This window comes from Solanum dulcamara, chromosome 2 (assembly GCF_947179165.1).
Source record: "Solanum dulcamara chromosome 2, daSolDulc1.2, whole genome shotgun sequence".
Classification (NCBI taxonomy): domain Eukaryota; kingdom Viridiplantae; phylum Streptophyta; class Magnoliopsida; order Solanales; family Solanaceae; genus Solanum; species Solanum dulcamara.
The window spans coordinates 45,738,223-45,756,990 of record NC_077238.1 but is presented as its reverse complement, the minus strand read 5'-3'; the positions used below and the strand labels follow the sequence as shown (position 1 = coordinate 45,756,990).

The 18,768-nt window shown below is 35.5% G+C and overlaps 1 protein-coding gene across 2 annotated transcripts; it reads left to right on the top strand.

Annotated features, from left to right (window-relative positions):
• Positions 1-6,667: 6,667 nt before the first annotated feature.
• LOC129880545 (protein ESSENTIAL FOR POTEXVIRUS ACCUMULATION 1-like) lies at positions 6,668-16,070 on the top strand. 2 transcript variants are annotated; one of them, XM_055954625.1, is made up of 12 exons: positions 6,669-7,028; positions 7,641-7,688; positions 7,796-7,869; positions 9,084-9,878; positions 9,976-10,069; positions 10,191-10,349; positions 10,438-11,193; positions 11,386-13,379; positions 13,465-13,573; positions 13,729-13,801; positions 14,733-14,881; positions 15,352-16,070. In XM_055954625.1, exons 1-12 carry the CDS (start codon positions 6,953-6,955, stop codon positions 15,675-15,677), a joined length of 4,653 nt encoding a protein of 1,550 aa, XP_055810600.1. In that variant the 5' UTR covers positions 6,669-6,952; the 3' UTR covers positions 15,678-16,070. The 2 variants fall into 2 exon arrangements, with proteins under 2 accessions (XP_055810601.1, XP_055810600.1); XM_055954626.1 differs by lacking the exon at positions 14,733-14,881 and having other exon boundaries at positions 6,668-7,028; positions 15,352-15,492.
• The last annotated feature ends 2,698 nt before the right edge of the window (positions 16,071-18,768 follow it).

Sequence of the window (18,768 nt, the reverse complement as noted above, 5' to 3'; positions counted from 1 at the left end):
AAATAATCAACTAGGCACATGACTGAGGAGTTCACCTACTAATCTTACTACTGTACAACCTCTGTAACTCATCAATCTTATATGTACACACATGCTAAAATGGTCTTTAATTTGGCCCATCTAGTCATGGCTTGCAGGGGATTTTAGGTGTAACACCTCAGAAGTTGGAAAGTCGGATTAAAGGGAAAACTCAAGGAAATGTTTATTGATCTAGAGTTATGAGTCCTTTCACGACTCGTAGATGTCCTTACGACTTATAAGGATGAGTCATGGAGTTAACTCTTGAGTCTGAGTTAGGACTACCCTCCGGAGAAGTCCTATGACTCAACAGGATAAGTCGTCATCTTGTTGATGAGTCGTAAGGATGACTCGTAGCCAAACTTCAAAGACCTATACTTTGCAGGTTTCCTAGACCTGCAGAATGATTGGTTTTGATGACTTGTAAGGAATTTTACGAGTCATAAAAATGAATCGTAACCAAAGATCAGAGACCCTAAAAATCAAGGTCTTCTCAAACCTGCAGGATCGAGTTAATGACTCATAATCTTGATGACTAGTCGTAACTATGACTCTTAGATGCAACATCAGAGGCCTCATTTTTAGGAGTTTTATCAGGCCTGCACTATGACTCAAGTTGATGACTCATAGACTTGAGGAAGACTCGTAGAACCCTAGTCGTAATCAAAATTGAGTTTTAATGAAGGGCAATCTTGTCTTTTCCCAAAGTTCAATAATGTATCTAGATATAATTATGGCTAAGTTCAAGCCTATAACTACTCATCCCTTCAAACGTCCCTCTATTCTAAATCATTCTTCAAAAATTCTTCTAAGGCAAGATCACAAATCCTCTTAAGCTTTTTTTCCAAATTTCAAGCTAGAGTTTCAAGTTCATCAAGGATTCTACTTCAATTTTGGGTTGATTTCTTCAAGGTATGTGGGGATGGATCCATGGGTTCCTTTCACCTATGGATTCCCAAGGTTTTCTCAAAGTTTCCATCAATTTTCAAATGCTCTATTAACCCTAGTTTTGATGAATTGCATTGGACTGTCTTAATTTTATTTTTAATTGTTATCAATAATTATTCTAAACATGTTTCTACATGAATTACATGATTTCAAGTTGAATTATGAATGTCCATGCATGAAGTTATTTTCAATCATGAGTATGAAGTTCAAATATGATTTTACATGAGTTTGATTATGAGTTCAATGATTTTCAAAAGAAAGCTTTTACAAATGAAGTTGAGATTATGATTTAATGATGAAAATATGATGATGATGAATTATGATACAAGCTAGTTATTATGGTATGATAAGTACAATTCTCACACAATCATGTTTAAGATGGTGATAAGGACAATTCTCACCAAAGTTTATGAATTCTTATGGATCACTAAAGTTAGCGAGCTACTCTTAATGTGTTTTATAAATATGGATTGATAACGCCATTTTTAACTAAAGTTATGACTGAATTTGGTTCCCACTCCTAATGCCATTTTTAACTTAATTTCACAAAGGGGCTCGGAATGAGTTTGAAAGTCTCAGAAAGCGAATGAAGGGTTGTTCTAGATGAAATTTGATATTTTGGAACTAACCGTGCTGTTAGAATTTTCATTCAAGTGCATTTTCCAAGAATTTGACCAAAGTCAACCATAGGCCAAATTTTAAAAGCAAAGAGCCAAATGGCCCCAAACTCATATCGATTGCCTCGATACTCATGTAAACCACACAACTAGCCTAATTTAGCTATTTTAAAACTGATGAAATTGTTATATTTTCATTCTGAGGTCATTTACCTAGAGTTATGGGATAGTAGCGTTATAAACTTGTTTGTGCCTGGTTGAGATTTAAGGATTAGGAGCTATTTTGGTTGGATTAAATGGGTGCAATTAGTTAAGTTATGATGTATAAAGATTGTTGATGTTATTGATAAGTTGTTATTTTCGAAATTGGGAGAATAAACTCTTGTTCTGTAAACCCATTTTTGGATAGGACTGTTGTTAGTAATTTTAGTATAACTCCTTGTGTATAGCTTAGTTTTGAGTGATTCAAGATTTTTTGGAAATCTATTTCATATACATAAAACTTTTATTTAGGCTCTAAAACCCAGTTTTTCTTTTATCTACTCGAAAAAGGATGATGAAGTACAGGGGAGATGCTGCCCAGATTTTTATTTTGAAAATCCTACATGGACTTCTGTTGGTATTTTGAGCATATCTTTTTGTAAAGAACTGTTGTAGGGGTGATTCAAATTTTTTTAGACCCTAATACATATGTCTATAACTTTAATTGAGGCCAAAAAGCCTATTTCCCCCATTTACCCCTTTGAAACTGAGCAACAATACAAGATAGTAGTGCTGTCCAAAATTCTTATTTTGATAGTTTGGGCTGATTTTTATTGATTTCATGTTGAGTTTCGATATGCTGAGACTTTTAAATTTAAGTAGATATTTGATTGTGTATTTAAGGTGTATATTCTCTTATACAAGCTAAGGAGAATTGTTTGACGAAGTGGACTTTTGTTGGTCTATAGCGTAGATGAATTGAACTCCTCGAGTTGTGGTAGAACTTGTTATGTGCTAAAACACCAAGGTTTGTGTATAAACTTGAACTTGAAATATTTTATTTTCTGAAATTTGAAGTATCTTGATGGGTTGTTTCCTTACTCTTCGTCTTATATTATGGTATGTTTATTATCTCAAGTATTGCCAAACTTTCGCTAAATCGTCCACTTGTACGAGTTGCTTGATCATTTTACATTCTTGTTAGGACTTTGTCCTTCTTGTTACGGTGACTTTTCATCGATATTGGCATGCCTCTCGATTCGGATCTTGCCCATCTTGACTTTGGATTTACATTTCATTTTGACGATGTATTTTCATCCATTTTCGAGTACGAGAGCCACTTTCAACATGGTTCTTGATCCTCTTGATATTAGGTGACGACCCTTCTTGATATGGGCTTTGATCCTTCTTGATTTTGGGGCTTCGGTCCGTCTTGATAATGATTGTGCTTACAGTGATGGCATGACATACATATTGAGCGAAATTAATTATTTGACAACTCTTTTGAATTTAATTATAAGCTTTCTTGATACTTGAGCCTTCGAATAGTAGTGTTGATATTTTGAAATTATCCAAGGTTTGTGTTCGATACTTTGATATACTTGTTCACTTGGGCTTACTTTTACCTTATTGAGCCACCTGCAATGAACAAGGGAATTGAAGAATTTAATGGCTCCAAGCCCAAAGTTTATACACCACTAAGCTTTATGCTTAGCGATAGTTATTTTCTATCGTAGGTAATGTGCGGGACGAGATATGAAGATGGCCATTTGGAGTAGACTTTTTGGAGCCCTTGTGAAGATCACATCTGCATATGCATCTAGTTTTGTAAATATTTTGGAGACTTGTACAGGATACATGTGGCACTTATGTATGAAAATTTAAAGGCTTGTGAAAACAAAAGCATATGCTTGTAACTTGAACTGGGTGACTAGTTTTGCTATTTTTGGAGTGTGCTTTTAACTCAAGTCATGACATGTACTAGGTTTATACTTTGACTTGTCATTATGCACAAAGGAAGATAAGAGTTTTGTGATAATTACTAGTTCGAGTTTTGTATATTTTATGGACCCGCAATGGTGTTGAAATGGAAATAGAATTTCAAAACAAGTTTTCTAAATATGTTGACTATTTGAGATTATAAAAAAAGAACTATCTTTTGTTTTGTAAGTGGCATCCTCCCAAAGGGGATGCTACAGTTCTTTACCTTATGTATGTGATGTATACTAAGATGGCTTGATTGGGATCCTTCGGGGTTCTCAATTACCGTGTCACGTCTAGGTCCTAGATTTGGGGCGTGACATTAGGTGTCCATGTACCGTACGACATGGTACCCGATCCAATACATACAACCACTTATCTATAAGCTCACATCGGACTTGAGCCACTCATCGTCAAAATAGTGAATATATTCTTACGACATTTGTATAGCTCAATGTGCTGACTGTTCCGTTTATCTCTCAGAAAAACACAATAAGTACATAATAATTCCAATTTCACATTATAAACATTAGTTAGAATAGACTGCTCAACAATTTCACATGCTTATTCTTACCAACATCATTAACTTAATTCAATAACAGATACATATTATGTTCAAAGACCAATTAATATGTTCTACAACTCACATCACATACAAGGGACTAATCAAAGTCTAGCTCTGATAATATTATTATAAACAACCTCTTTACGTAAGATCTACACATAGTTTACCTTCGCAGATCCTACTTTGTGAAACTACATTGCATATGTTGTTGTTGGGCTTACATTGAAAATATAGCTAGGTGAGTGTAACAGATTGTGTTGGGAGGTATATTTATACAAATTTGTTCAAAAGAAAAAAGGAAAAAAGAAGAAGTTATATCACCTTTTTTGTTTAAAGTTAAAATTGTCTCTTATTTATGAAATAGATCTATTTTGATCCTTTCAAATACAATTTTGAGCATCTTTAATCTCTTAAATTGAAACACGTTTGGTTCAACTAATAAAATAGACTTATTAAAAACTAAAGGGGTGGTTTGATAGATGGTTTAAGGAGTACCTAATACATGGTTATTCATGTATTAATTTTATGCCATGTTTATTTTGTAAACATGATAAAAGTTATTCATGCATTAATTTTATACAATGTTTGGTTGGTAGGTTTTCAAATGTTGTATAAAAAATATTCATGTATTAGTTTTATACGGTGTTTGGTTGCATTTTTGGTGATTCTGCATTACTTACATAACTTATGAAGAAATCTATTATAATTTATGCGGAATAGAAGGTGGAATAAATTATGTGGGTATTAGTTATTTTTCACCCCTAACTTTGCTTTTAAAGTCAAACTCCCCCTTCACCTTTGAACAATAATCAAACTCCCCCCTTTATCCTAATTAAAATTTTAAAATGCCTATTATACCCTTTCATTATCAATTTGTTTTACTTCTTTAGAAATCATGATATTTTCATTTTTTTATTTAGTGTAACAAATTTTTCATATAAACATAAACATTATTTTTGAACAAAAAAGTGAAAAATTCTAATTAAGTATATAAGTTAATGATGTTCTATAATGAAGTACATTAGCATAATGAAAAAATTTATTTTATTAATAATGATCAAAACTCTAATATTTATTTATACAACTGAAAATAACAGAGAATAATAATTATACAAATATATTTCAATGTATGAAATACAAATAATTAATTTAATTAAGGACAACTTTTTAAAGATTGTATTATTTAGATTTTAAATTATTTTACATTATAATTTATGTAATACTCCATCAATGTCAATCAAAACTTGTTTATTTATATAGAAGAAAATACCAACCGCCATTTATATTATTTGACTCTCATTCTAAAAATAGTTATTTTTATTTACTTGTCTAATTTATAAAATTTAAGAAATTTTTAATATCTTTTTATTTCTACCTTTACTATTAAATAACTGCATAAAGTAGTAATAGTCAATTTTTTAAAAATATTATTATTAATGTTAATTTAGTAAAATACATATCTAATTTATTTTTTTAAGGCGTGTCATATATATCAAAAAGTGTCAAGTAATATGAAACGCATGAAGTAAAATAGTGGAGAAAAGAAAAAATATACGTATAAATACATATACACACTTAATGCATATTATATTAAAATAACGGTCATAAGAATAATCTTAAATTTTTTGATAAATTCTTAAAAATATTATTCTACTTATAATGTTGAAGAACTTAAAGAAAAAATTATAAATATCTACATTAAAAAGTAAATTATATATAATATAAAGAGATATTAAATAGATGTGATATAATAAGGGTAAAATAGACAATGCAAATGATAAAAGGGGGAGTTTGATTATTGTTCTAAATTGAGGGAGACCCTATTAGTTATACATGAATTTAAATTTTAAATTATCTATTTACCCCTATTAATTTACTTTTAAATGTATATTAATTTACAACACTTCAAATAATTAATACATGTGAAAAAACACTACCATTTTGGAATTTTTATCTGTTAATTGCTTAATTATTTTTAATATCTTTGCTTCATTTATTCTTAATTATTTTGTCAATAAATGTATTAATTTATTTTTTTAGTTATTTGTTATTTACTTTAATTTAAATTACTTAATTGCTTAATCCTATTCAATACAAATTACTTTTAATTGCTAGTTATTTGTCATTTACTTTATTTTTTTAGCTAATGATATTTATTTAATTTTAATGTGTTATTTAGATAATTATTTATTTTAATGGGTATAATAAGAATTAGCTCACTAGTATATATGACTAAATCATGCATAATTAATACCTATATAATTAATAGGTACATAATTAGTACCTGCATAATTAATTTTTGCATAACTAAATAAGACATAATTAATATCTGCATAACTAATTCATTATAATTAATACTTGCATAACTCTTACTAGTTACCAAACGAGCCCTAATAATGACTACCAAAAAGTAGTACTCCTAAAAACAAAAATTGGTCATTTTTTTGAGTTGATTTTTGTGGTGAGTAAATTTAAAGGGTTAAGGATGTTTAATATTTTATTTAAATGACCAAAATAGAGTGAGAGGATAATATGGGTAAAAACTCCTTTTTATCTTGTAGTTTTTGGTTTTCCAGAAGATGATTTGGCTCTAGTGACCACCCAAACCCTCAGCCTTTTCTTCTTCGTCACCTGTCCCCCGACTCGCGCATCTCTCTTTCTTTCTGCAACAGTTCTCATCAATAGCTCTCGGAACCCTAAAACTCTCTGGCTTGTGCTTCGCTCCTCAAATCCACATTCACTCTCATTTGGCTCTTCCATTTCACTCTCTCCCCTTTTTCTCCTTATCCGTTCGATTCATTTATCTGTATCGATCCTCTTTCTGACACATCTCGACAAGGCCATGGCTGAAGGAAATCTTGATCTTCCTGACGATCTTCTTTCCTCTAAGACTTCTGATCAGTCCTTGACCCCCAAAGGTGCTCTATATTTTGTTTACTTTCTATTGTTACTTTGTATTTTATTTTGATTTGTTTTGATGGACGATTGACTAATGCTTAGTTTAGGGTTCATTGATCTTATTTTTGAATCTTCAATTTAGACGCAACTTGAATTCTAGGGCTTCAGATCAGGCGTGCTCTTTATCTGTATTTCTTTGTGTGGATTTGCTTTCCTTGAGATTTCAGTCTATCCAGAAAAGAAAATTGTTGTCAAATTCTTCGGGTTTTGTTCTATTGCCAACTCAAAATACATGCGTCTACTTACTTGAAAATGCTGCAGACACTGTAGCGGCCAGTCTTTTGGTCAATCTTAATTTGACTAATTGACAAGGGATTGCTTCTAGATGATGCACGTGAACATTTTTTAACATTAATAGTTTACGGGTTTTAATATCAGTAGGAGGTTGTTGGTTTTCTCACTAAAATGTCATGTTCATCTAGTGTTTAGATCTACATATATAGGTATATTCAGCCCAGTTGCTGCAAGTAAATTTTCACTATCCATCTTCAGGTCTTTTTATTTATTTACTTCTGGAATAAGATTGTGGTCCCATTTTGTCATGTTTGACAGTTGCTAAGAAACATCTGCAGGTAATGATGACAACAAGCCTTTCATCGGCCAACTTGATATTTCCAAAGGTATTTCTGTTCATTTTTTATTTTGATTACATGCGGGCTGTGGATCTTCTTCTGATACTTTTTACCTTCTCTCGTAATTCTCCTATCCTTGATTGACGTTGCTTTAGATCAAGCAATGGTGGACAGCAGCATTCCTTTGTCTCCGCAGTGGCTTTATGTTAAACCAAGTGACACAAAGATGGTGAGTTTTTGGTGAAATTCTGTGACAAGCTTACTTTTCAGAGTAGCTGTTTCCCCATTTCTGCTCTTCAATGGATAATTCCATGATACAAACTATCTTGGAAGAGATTGATAAGTAGAATTCGAAACTTGACAGTTACCCTAAGATCTGCTTATGTGGCACTATCTAATACGATGCGTTTTATACTCATTTTTGTCTCTTATTATTTGGAATACTTGAGAGATGGTTTGCACTTTGAGAAAACTCGCAGATTCTCGTCAGACCAGTCGAGATGTGGATGTATAATAGTCCCTCCTGGAGTTGCAACATCATCTCGATCTCAATAGATCATATAAAGTCATTGTAAACATTAAAAATGCTTTTTGTACATGATTGAGACTTTGTACTTGCTTTCTCTATGATATGATGAATTGCACTTATAAGTCAATAATAAAAAGGAAGTGGTTTGTTCCATCTGGAAATTCCCCTTTCTAAGTATATAGGAAACCCTTGAGAATGAAGTGTTTTGTTGTTGAATTAGACAGTCTTCATGAAATCTTGTCGGTGTTGGCATCCAGCCATATTATGTCTAGACATTACCAAGATATTGACTTTGATGTTGTAGCACCCAGAGGTGTTGATTAAGTGTGTTTGGCCAGTTTAAGACAGAAAATTTCACCCCTTTGAAGGATCACACTGAGCAATTGGAGTAGAAGAGTAATAAAGGTTTTTGTTCGTTAATCCTGTGATTTTTTATGGTATTTACCACGGAGGAAATACTTTTGTCATGAACGTCGTCCATTACTTGTGGCTTCATAACAGTTCTACGTCATAAAACTGAGGTTTAAGTCACTGTTGAGCCAAGCTCCTCTTATTGATCTAAACAAAAAAAACTTACCTTGAAACAGCCCAAAAACACTTTTCCTTTAAACTTTGCCTGAGTTCTGCCATGATGTAGCATTATTTCCTCCTAGACTTTCTGCATATGAAATTCTTGAAGTGTCAGTTACCAATTTCTGCTGCAATATTAAGCAGAACTGAAGAAAATTTTGCTTCATTTGCGACCTTCATGTAAAGATTTATTCACCTGTGATCTTTTTTAGATTTGGATTTCCTTTCTTCTCTTTCTATATATCTCAAGTGCCAGATGTTCAGATGTTACACTTGCCCAAATTTCTTTTATAATGTTTGAAGTTTCTAGTAAAATGTTTTCTACCGTGTTTTATTCATCATAGGAAACGCGTCCACCAAGCTCTCTGTCACTTGGAAGTTCTGTTGATTCAAGTCAGAAGGAGGCTTGGCGTACCGATGTACCTGAGGACAAAAGGGATTGGAGAAGAACGACAATGGACACTGAGAGTGGTTGCCGTTGGCGTGAGGAAGAGAGGGAAACTGGCTTGCTTGGTCGGAGAGAACGAAGGAAAACCGATCGCCGTGCTGAGCATGATGTTAATAACCGCAATTCTGGGCTTGATACAAGACGTGATAGCAAGTGGTCTTCTAGGTGGGGTCCTGATGACAAAGAAAAAGAAAATCGCAGTGAGAAAAGGATAGATGTAGATAAGGAAGATGTTCATAATGATGGTCAAACATTTGTTGCTAACCGTACTGTCTCAGAACGGGAGTCAGATTCTCGTGACAAGTGGCGTCCACGCTATAGAATGGAGGGAAACTCGGCAGCTCCAAGTTCCTATCGAGCTGCTCCAGGCTTTGGACAGGAGAGAGGAAAAGTAGTAGGGTCAAATGTGGGATTTAACTTGGGTCGTGGGAGGTCTACTGGGATTAGTGTAAGACCTTCCTCTGGTGGTGCAATTGGTGCTTCACCATTTGAGCATTCTGTTGCTGGAAACTCAAGAATCTTGACTGGCATATTTTGTTATCCAAGGGGGAAAATTCTTGACATATACCGCATGCAAAAGCTTGGCTCATCTCTTTGCAGCATGCCTGAAAATATGGAAGAAGTTCCCCCAGTTACTCAAGTAATTGCTATTGAACCATTAGCCTTTGTTATTCCTAATACTGAGGAGGAGGTGAGCTACTTCTATTACTTCATTTGTTCAGACTTGTAGATTTTCCAAGTGTTCAAAAAATATTTGATACCATAAAGTTGCTTGATCAATCTTATAGGCTGTCCTCAATGATATATGGATGGGTAAAATTACTGGTGGTGATGTTTCGTACAAATCTTCTAGAAAGGGTCAATCAATGGATAATATCACAGGTAATTGTTTCTCGAACGCTATGTCCTGATGAAGTACTGACTGCTACTCCCATCCTGCCCATTGTCTTTTTGTTGGAGTAGGATACGGGATTCTCTCTGAATTTGTTTTTGTATCTTCCAGAGACAGGGGATACGGAGCCCAACAATGCAAAAATGGGTGCTCCCTCTGCTGATGTCACTGAAGAGACAGTTGATAGGTTACTGAAAACTTCAATAGGTGTTGAAGAAGCCAATACCTATAGCTTTGCTTGCGAGAACGGTGTCAAGGTCAAGTTGGATGGTGAGTAAAGTATTACCTCTATTTAAATCTGACTCATTAGGGTAGATTTTCATGTTGACTCTGACAAAGGAATTTGTTTGCGATTCAGGAGGAGATAATCATGAAGGACAGAAAGACAAAGTTTCTGAAGCTATTGCTGCAGATGGATTTTTGTTGACCAGGAAGAGAACTGACTATAGAGACTGCTTTAACTGCATTAGTGGGTCTCAATCTGATATTTCTGTGCACAACTTACCAGATTCCGGAGTAACCAGGACACCTATCTTTGAGAACAATCAACAACATGTTTCTTTTGATGGCAGTTTGAAGGTTTCTGATGATTCAAATTCTGTATTTGTGAAGTCCTCTTATGAAATCTATTGGACCAACATTCTAGGAAGGGGTATTCCACCAGAGGAGTTGAGTTTGTACTATCGTGATCCTCAGGGCGAAATCCAGGGGCCATTTCTTGGAGCTGACATCATTTCATGGTTTGAGCAGGGATTTTTTGGTATGGACTTACCAGTTCGCTTGGAGGATGCCCCTGAAGATTCGCCTTTCTTTGAACTTGGTGACGTAATGCTGCATTTGAAATTTGAACATGAGTATGTTGGTAACACCAATCTTTCCCAGGCAGAACCATCTGCTATACTAGAGGGGAAGTTGGATTCTGGTTTACATAGCTCAGCTTCTCTTTCTGAGATGGTTGGTTCTGCTGCCCTTGATGGCTCGAGCTGGCCGCCATCTGATTTTGATGGCCTAGGTGGACATCGTATGCAGTCAATACCTGATCATCCAGCTCGTCAATTTAAACCTCCATATTCACAAAATGAAGACTATAACAATTTTGTTGCTCAAGATGAAGGTGAGTTAGCATTTTCAGCTTGGATCCTTATTGTTTATGTCAATGCATAACCTTCTGTGGCTTTGGAGGTGGGAGTGTAGCCTCTTTCCCTGCAAATAGGCCATCAAGATCATGGCCAATGATATTTAATGTGGTTGGCCTTTATCTGTTATTTTGCTATTTAATTCCTTAAATTTCCATCTTCATTTGCAGAAATAGTGTTTCCAGGAAGACCTGGAAGCAGTGGCAATCCTATTGGAAAAACTTCCACAGGTCTTACTGATTCTTCAAATATCTACCGTGCAACTCCAAGCACAATGTGTGAGGGTCGAGTTCCAAATCATGAAGAGACATTGCACCCACTTGGTTTATTATGGTCAGAGCTTGAAGGCACTACAGGAAAGAGTGGTCCTATCTCAGACGTTCCTTTTAGAGGAAGTGGCCATGATCAAGTTCTAAACTCTGGTGCTGCAAGGGTTGGGACATTTGGTGCCAAGACGGACTCAACCTCTGCTGTGGAGACATGGACTGATGCTTATAGAAGACATGTTGGATCTGAACCCAACATATATCAAGATGCTATGGATGCTAGCTGCTTGTTGCACCAGGACCATGAACTGAACCGGTTTGAGTTGGCAGACAAGCTGTTTTCCCAACAACTTCAGCAACAGCATCCTCATAATTTGATGTCCTCTCATAATAGTCTCTTAAATGAAGCTATGATGGAACGTGGGGCAAATCATAATTCAATACACCAACCACAGTTGGCAAGTCAGACTGGGCAGGATCTGGAACACTTTATGGCACTTCAGCTGCAACAGCAGAGACAGTTGCAGCTTCAACAACTGCAGCAACAGCAACAGTTTCATCAACAGCAAATGCTAATGAAAGAACAACAGTCCCATGCTAGGCAGCTGGTTCTTGAACAATTATTGCAGAGACAAGTACGTGATCCAAGTCACACACAATCACGTCTTGATGCTATTAGGCATAGCAGTGCTCTGGAGCAGGTGTTGATAGAGCAACAAATTCTGAGTGAACTGCAACAGCATCCACATCTTCCACCAAGACATGCTGAACCGTCTATTGAGCATCTCATTCAAGCAAAGTTTGGTCAAATACCGAATCAAGGGCCTCAAAATGATTTAATGGAGCTCCTATCACGGGCAACACATGGACAGTTGCACCCTTTGGAGCATCAAACCCTTCAACAAGAACAAGCACATGAGAGGTTAAGACAACGTTTGGAAATGGAGGAAGATAGAAAGATTGGTGCTGTCTGGCCTGTTGATGAAACTGGTCAGTATCTAAGAAATCCAGGTGTTGTTCGTCGAGCAAACTCTGGATTATGTCCATTAGATATTTACCAACAGCAACAGATACCCCCTCCTGAAGAGCATGTTAGTCATCTGGAAAGGAATTTGTCAATGCAGGATAGACTTCAGCGGGGTCTCTATGACACTGGATTTCTGCCTTTGGAACGGACGATGTCAGTACCTGGTGGTGGTCCTGGTGTTAATTTGGATGCAGTAAATCCTCTAGTACGCGCACAGGGTTTAGAAATGCAAGATCCAAATTCAAGAATGCACTCAGCTGGTCAAATGCCTGGTTTCTCGACTGGCATCCACTTGCCATCTCCTCACCGTCCTCTGTTTTCAAACCAATTTCATGCTCCAAATGTAGATACAATTGAAAACCATTGGTCTGAAAGAAATGGTCAGTTACCATCTGATTGGATGGAAACTAGGATGCAGCAACTACATCTTAATGGTGAGAGGCAAAGAAGGGATTTTGACGTGAAAAGGGCTTCTGAAGATCAAAGTATGTGGATGTCAGCTGGTGCTAATGAGGACAGTTCAAAGCGATTACTTATGGAACTGCTCCAGCAAAAATCTGGCAAGCAGTCAACTGAGCAAGCAGAAATGACCAGAGGGATTTTGTTTGAGAGGGGATTTCAATCCGGTCACTTTTCTGCAACAAATGCTTCAAACCGTTTGTTCAATCCTCTTTTGGACCAGGATACGAGTCTTAACCAAGCTTTTACTGTTGGGTCATATGGTTCTAATTCAGGTTTGCCGCCACAGAGAGATCATGTCGATGAGATTGCCAATAGTCTTGATGTTTGTGAGAGATTGCCCTTCAAATCTCACTCTGGAGCTTTAGCTGAAGCTGAACCTGTCTTTTCCAGCATCAATGATGCCTCTCAGGTAATTTACAAGATCCCAGACATAGACATCTTATATGTGTTGGCAATGAAGATGAGCTCTAACATGTCATGATGGTTATCTGTAGGTATATTTAGAGGCTCGCGAAAGTATCGTTAGGCAAGCTGGTGTGACAACTGTAGATGGGGAAATGCCAATTAACTTGCTCAGCAGGCACACTTCAGTTGGGACTGGAGGTTACTCTCTCGATATACACACACACACACACATATACATAGACATATGTTTATTATATTGAATACTTATATATATGTGTGTCTGCTTATATATCCTTTTATTAAAAGAATATTTTGCTGTTTGACAGATTGTAATGTTTTTAAATCATCTTCAGGTGGAAGTCTTGACCTCTACTATGAAAAGAGTGATAGAAGGGATTCGGCTGCGGAGGAAATTCCTAAGGAACGGTATGTGCTGTCTTCTGTTTCTTCCTGGAAAGGACTTATTTTTATGTATGTCATTCTAATGGGTGTAGTTGGTGGTTTGGGAAATCAAGAAAAGTTTATGCTTTAGTAGCTGCAACAATTTTATCATAGAAAATTCTTTAAAAGAGGAAATCACTACGTGTAATTCCTGGAGTGTAGAGTTTATTGCTAAGATTTTATTACAAAAGAATGTACTAGTATAGAAGTAGGTTGGCTTATGAAGAAACTGAATTTCTGCTTTAGAGTACTGAACTTTTTAGTTATGATATTTCATTCACTTGTCTACCATCTTCATTTTACTGATATCTATACGTCGTATATGAGTACTTTTGTTTTGGTCAGATAAAAGTAAATTTACTAAATCAGTACCAAGCTGGTACTGTGAGGAGTACAAAACAGTTTAGTAGTGCAGTTCTCCTAAATCCTCGTATCGTCCTAAAAAATCCAAGAGCTTTGTCAAGTTTTCTACCTTGCAGACCTTACACCCATTGTAACCAGAGAAGATCCGCACTGTGATTACCACTAGGTTTCGGTTTTAGGAAAGGTGATGTTTTGGCATCAATTCAGATGTTCAAAAACTTCCCATTCTGTATGATTAGACGAATCATTGTCATATATTGAATTTATTTTTTTGTAGTTGTGTTATAATCCTGTAAAACTGTGTTGTGCAAATATGTCTGATTGTAACTTCTACTTGGTGCTACTTCTTCCTTAGCTCAAAAAGTTTTGTTCCTCATCTTTTTCCTTTCAATGGTTGATATTTTCTTTAATCAGTGCTTTTTTTTGTAAAAGTCAATGGAAGAGTTTTGCCAACTATATTCCATTTATAGGACTAGCTCCTATCCCTCAATGAAGTTTATGTTTTGATTTTGCTTTCCTTATGTGCATCTGTATTTTGTTTCTATTTGGGTAGGATGGCTGTGACATCAAAAAGGCCAGATAACATCTTGCCAAAGCGTCCACCTGTCTTGCGCGTTTCTTCAACCCAGGAGGGTCTATCGGAGATAACTTCTGATAGCCTTGTGAGAGGCAAAAATCCTTCAGATGCCATGGCTTCTGAAGGTAGGATGTCTTTCTCCTTTTTGTTGCTATCGCTGTCTTCTGATTGTCTTGATATTTACTATCTTTGTTAGCTATTTTGCACCTTGAAGCTGTGAGAGGGATATACTACTCCCTATGTCCCAATTTATGCGATACTCTTTTTTTTTTTGGTCTGTCCAAAAAATAATGATTCTTCCTATTTTTATTAACACTTTAGTTTAAACTTTCCATTTTACCCTTAATGAGATGATTTCTAGCCACACAAATATCTATAACTTATTTTGAATCAAAAGTTTCAAAAGTCTTCATTTCCTTCTTGAACTCCATGCCCTTTTTTTAAAAAAAAAACATAAATTGGGACAGAGGGACTAGTTAATTTGATGTCTGCTATTCCTTTCTGGCTTATAATAGTTATTGCCAATCCCCTTCCACCACACTCATTCTATCCATCCTAATTGCTAACTCATCCTTTGTATCAATTCTGGCACTAGGGGGTAAGAGGGAAGCGGGAGGTAATGCAGCAAATCAAGGTCCTGGTGCTATGACGCCTGGTAAGAAAGATGGGCGCTTCCGAGGAACTGCATCTTGTAGTGATGCTGATGTTTCAGAGACATCATTCAGTGACATGCTGAAGAGTAACGCTAAGAAGGCAACTGCTCAGGAGGTACATGCATCAGAGGCATTGGATGCAACACAGTATGCCCGTAGTGGTAAGAAGAAAGGAAAGAAAGGAAGACAAATTGATCCTGCTCTTCTTGGTTTCAAGGTTACAAGCAATCGCATCATGATGGGTGAGATACAACGGATAGAAGATTAGTTGCTGTACAGTTGTAACTTGTGTCCCAATTTCTCCTGCTGTATATTTTCGAGTCATCTGTAAAATTTCCATACACATTTTCTTTTACTCCATCCCATTTTGTGTAGGGATGGCTGTTGAGATGTAGTTAGTTATAGGTAGTGTAGCCAATTAGTTGTGTTAACTTGGGAAAAACTTGTGTTGATTGAATCTTTTTAGATACAACCAATCAAGTAGATCAGAGGGACATCCTAACAGAATGTTTTCCTTACCCATCTGATTTGGGTCAATTGACGGCCTTAGCAAATGCGATAAGAGCATAAAAAGGTGCTTGTACCTACTTGCATTCTCTACAAGAGTGGGTGTAGTTATGTTCAAGATCCATCAATCTCATTGTTTATCTCATTGTCAGTACCAACGTTTCGTTTTCTTATCTGGTTGTGCTTTTTTTGTAGATTTGTGCATGCAGTCCAGAAAATCTCTGCTCACTCAGAACTCAAAACTAACTTGAGAAACATAAATAACGAAATCAAATAATTGAATAGGATTAACTTGAGCTTTCTAAACCTAAAGCCTACATCTCAAGAACCCTCTCTTCAGATACACTTGCATCATTGTTTGAAGTGTTAGGCGCTCTGTTATCGTATAACTATTTTCCCATGGCAAGCCTCACGTTAGATTACGTTATTTGTTTATCTGGTGAATGGTGATCAACCCTTGAAAATGTTGTGGTATCCTCTTCTGGTTCATGCTTACAAAGACTATTCAGTTGTAGAGATTCTTCAACCTGCTATAGTTAAATCGGACAAGGGTAAAGAATGTCCATAACTAATGAAAATAGTTTAATTTGTCTTCCCTCTACCTATTGGGATCAATTGCTTTTAACGTTTATTTTTGGGTTAAAAATGCCCATCCTTTCACATAGAGGACCCCAATTGTCCTTTATGATTAAAAATGCTTTCCTTTTAACATAACTATGAGATGACACGTGAGCTTTAATTAAATAGGTGGTACATATTTTCAAGAAAGTTTTATTTTCATAAAGAAAGCAAAATCAATTTTTTTTTAAAAAATACATGTTCAGTTTTAAAGAAAGTATACCTCGGCTTTGAGAATGTATAGTCACAGTGGTGTAGCCAAAAATTTCGGAAAGGATGTTCAAACTTTAAATAGATAATTTTTTTATGAATGAATTACACTATTAAAAACAGTCAAAAGACGACTTTCGGAGATTGATTTTTGTAAATATAATTTTGCAAAAAGATCTTTTTACAAAAAAAATAAAACTAAATTAAAAAATGTTAAACCAGCAAGTAGCAATAATTCAGCGACAAAAATATATCCTACCACGTGCTAATCAAACATTAAACATGACACTAAAATTTTTGAAACCAAACTACACAATTAATACAATTTTTTTATTTACAAAACTAAATGAGGGAAAAAAGAGTTAAAAGACAAGTCCAAGATAAAATAGTGATTATTCTTGTAGAAATTAAAAGCAGGCTACAGGGAATCGAACCTGGTAGCTGCTGTTGGGCTAAGCTTTAGGATCAAAGGCTTGACTGTTGGGCTAAATAGCCCTAGATGTTCAAACTATTAAATGTAATTTATAAAGATACGAAGGGTGTTCGCATGGACACCCTCAGGACATTGTAGCTCCACCACTGCATAGTCAGATTTTCAGAAAAACATAGTTAGTTTTAAAGTGTCACGATCCGAGACTACCCCAAGTTGTAACATGGTGCTTAGAATCACAAGTGACCCCAAGCCAACCCTTGATACTAGCATAGTCATGAGCAACTAAATATAAACATGTAAAAGAATTAAAATGACTGAGCGGTCGAGCTGGCAACAGAACTGGGCTGGTCTATTACAGGTAGCTACTGATTGGGTAACAAGGCGGGGAGGGGGGGGGGGGGGTAGGAAATGGGACGGGCTTGGGGAGATTTTATCAGATCGTCCAGGTCCAGAAATTCTGGCGGGATTTTTTTAAAATTTAATTTCTTTTCAAAGATTCGTTGGGCTAGATGTTGGGAACGACATGGTACTAGCAGCCCCCCGTCCCCAAACACCCCCTACCCCTCAAACTTTTTTTAATACTCTAAAGTTATTAAAAATACATTTAGGTCCTATTTTTTAACTATAAAAAACCCCCACCCCTTCATTATTTACTTACACTATTTTTCTCTACTATTCTACTCTCTCAATTCTCAACTCTCAACTCTCAATTTTGTTAATTTTATTAGTTTAAAAATTTTGATGGATTATTTTGGAGCATCTTCAAGTTTCAAGCTTCAAGTTTCATCTATCAATTTTTGGCTTTTTCATCTGCTTTTACGCAGAGGTTTGGTACATTCGTTCCAACTTTCAACTTTCATCTCTTTAGTCTTTACTAGTTTAATTACTTATTTATTTTTTGCATTTAATTTTTGTATTATATTCAATTTGCCCACATCTAAAATTTTAATATGGATTTTGGTGATAAAAATATTGGAAAAAAGGTAAAATTCAATTTTTGGTAGTGTTGCTAATGCATTAAGCGAAAAAAATAAATTCGGTGGTAGTTCTTCTAAATCTAAAACTAGACAACGACAAATAAGAATTAATACGGATGATTATATGCATGTCGATGAAACTTGTTTTGATATTAATAGTAATACTTAATTAGAACATGAATATTTAGAAAGAAGGTTTGGTAATTTTAATGAACTAGATGATGATGATATTGTAGATAATAATGATAATGATACCTTTGATGATGATGAAACTGAGCCACTTACGACTATTAGTCCCGCTACTGAACTCCTCACTCCTGCTCCCGTTCCCCCTGTACATCCTACTAGGGCTAAGCCTAAGCCTTAACGTAAAAAAAATTCTGTTGTGTGGCAATTTATGATTCAAAGGAAGGATAAAACTCAAGCAATTTTGTAATAAATGTAAACATATTATGAATCATAGAACCGTGGGAAGGGGGGTGGTATAGGATATTTAAGAAATCATTTGATGTATGTTATAAAAGAGAATTTTTGGAAGCCAACCCAATAGCGGACGCTATAAAAATGATACTCCCCTTCCTGATGCATCTATAGGAGTAGGGGCTCTAACATGG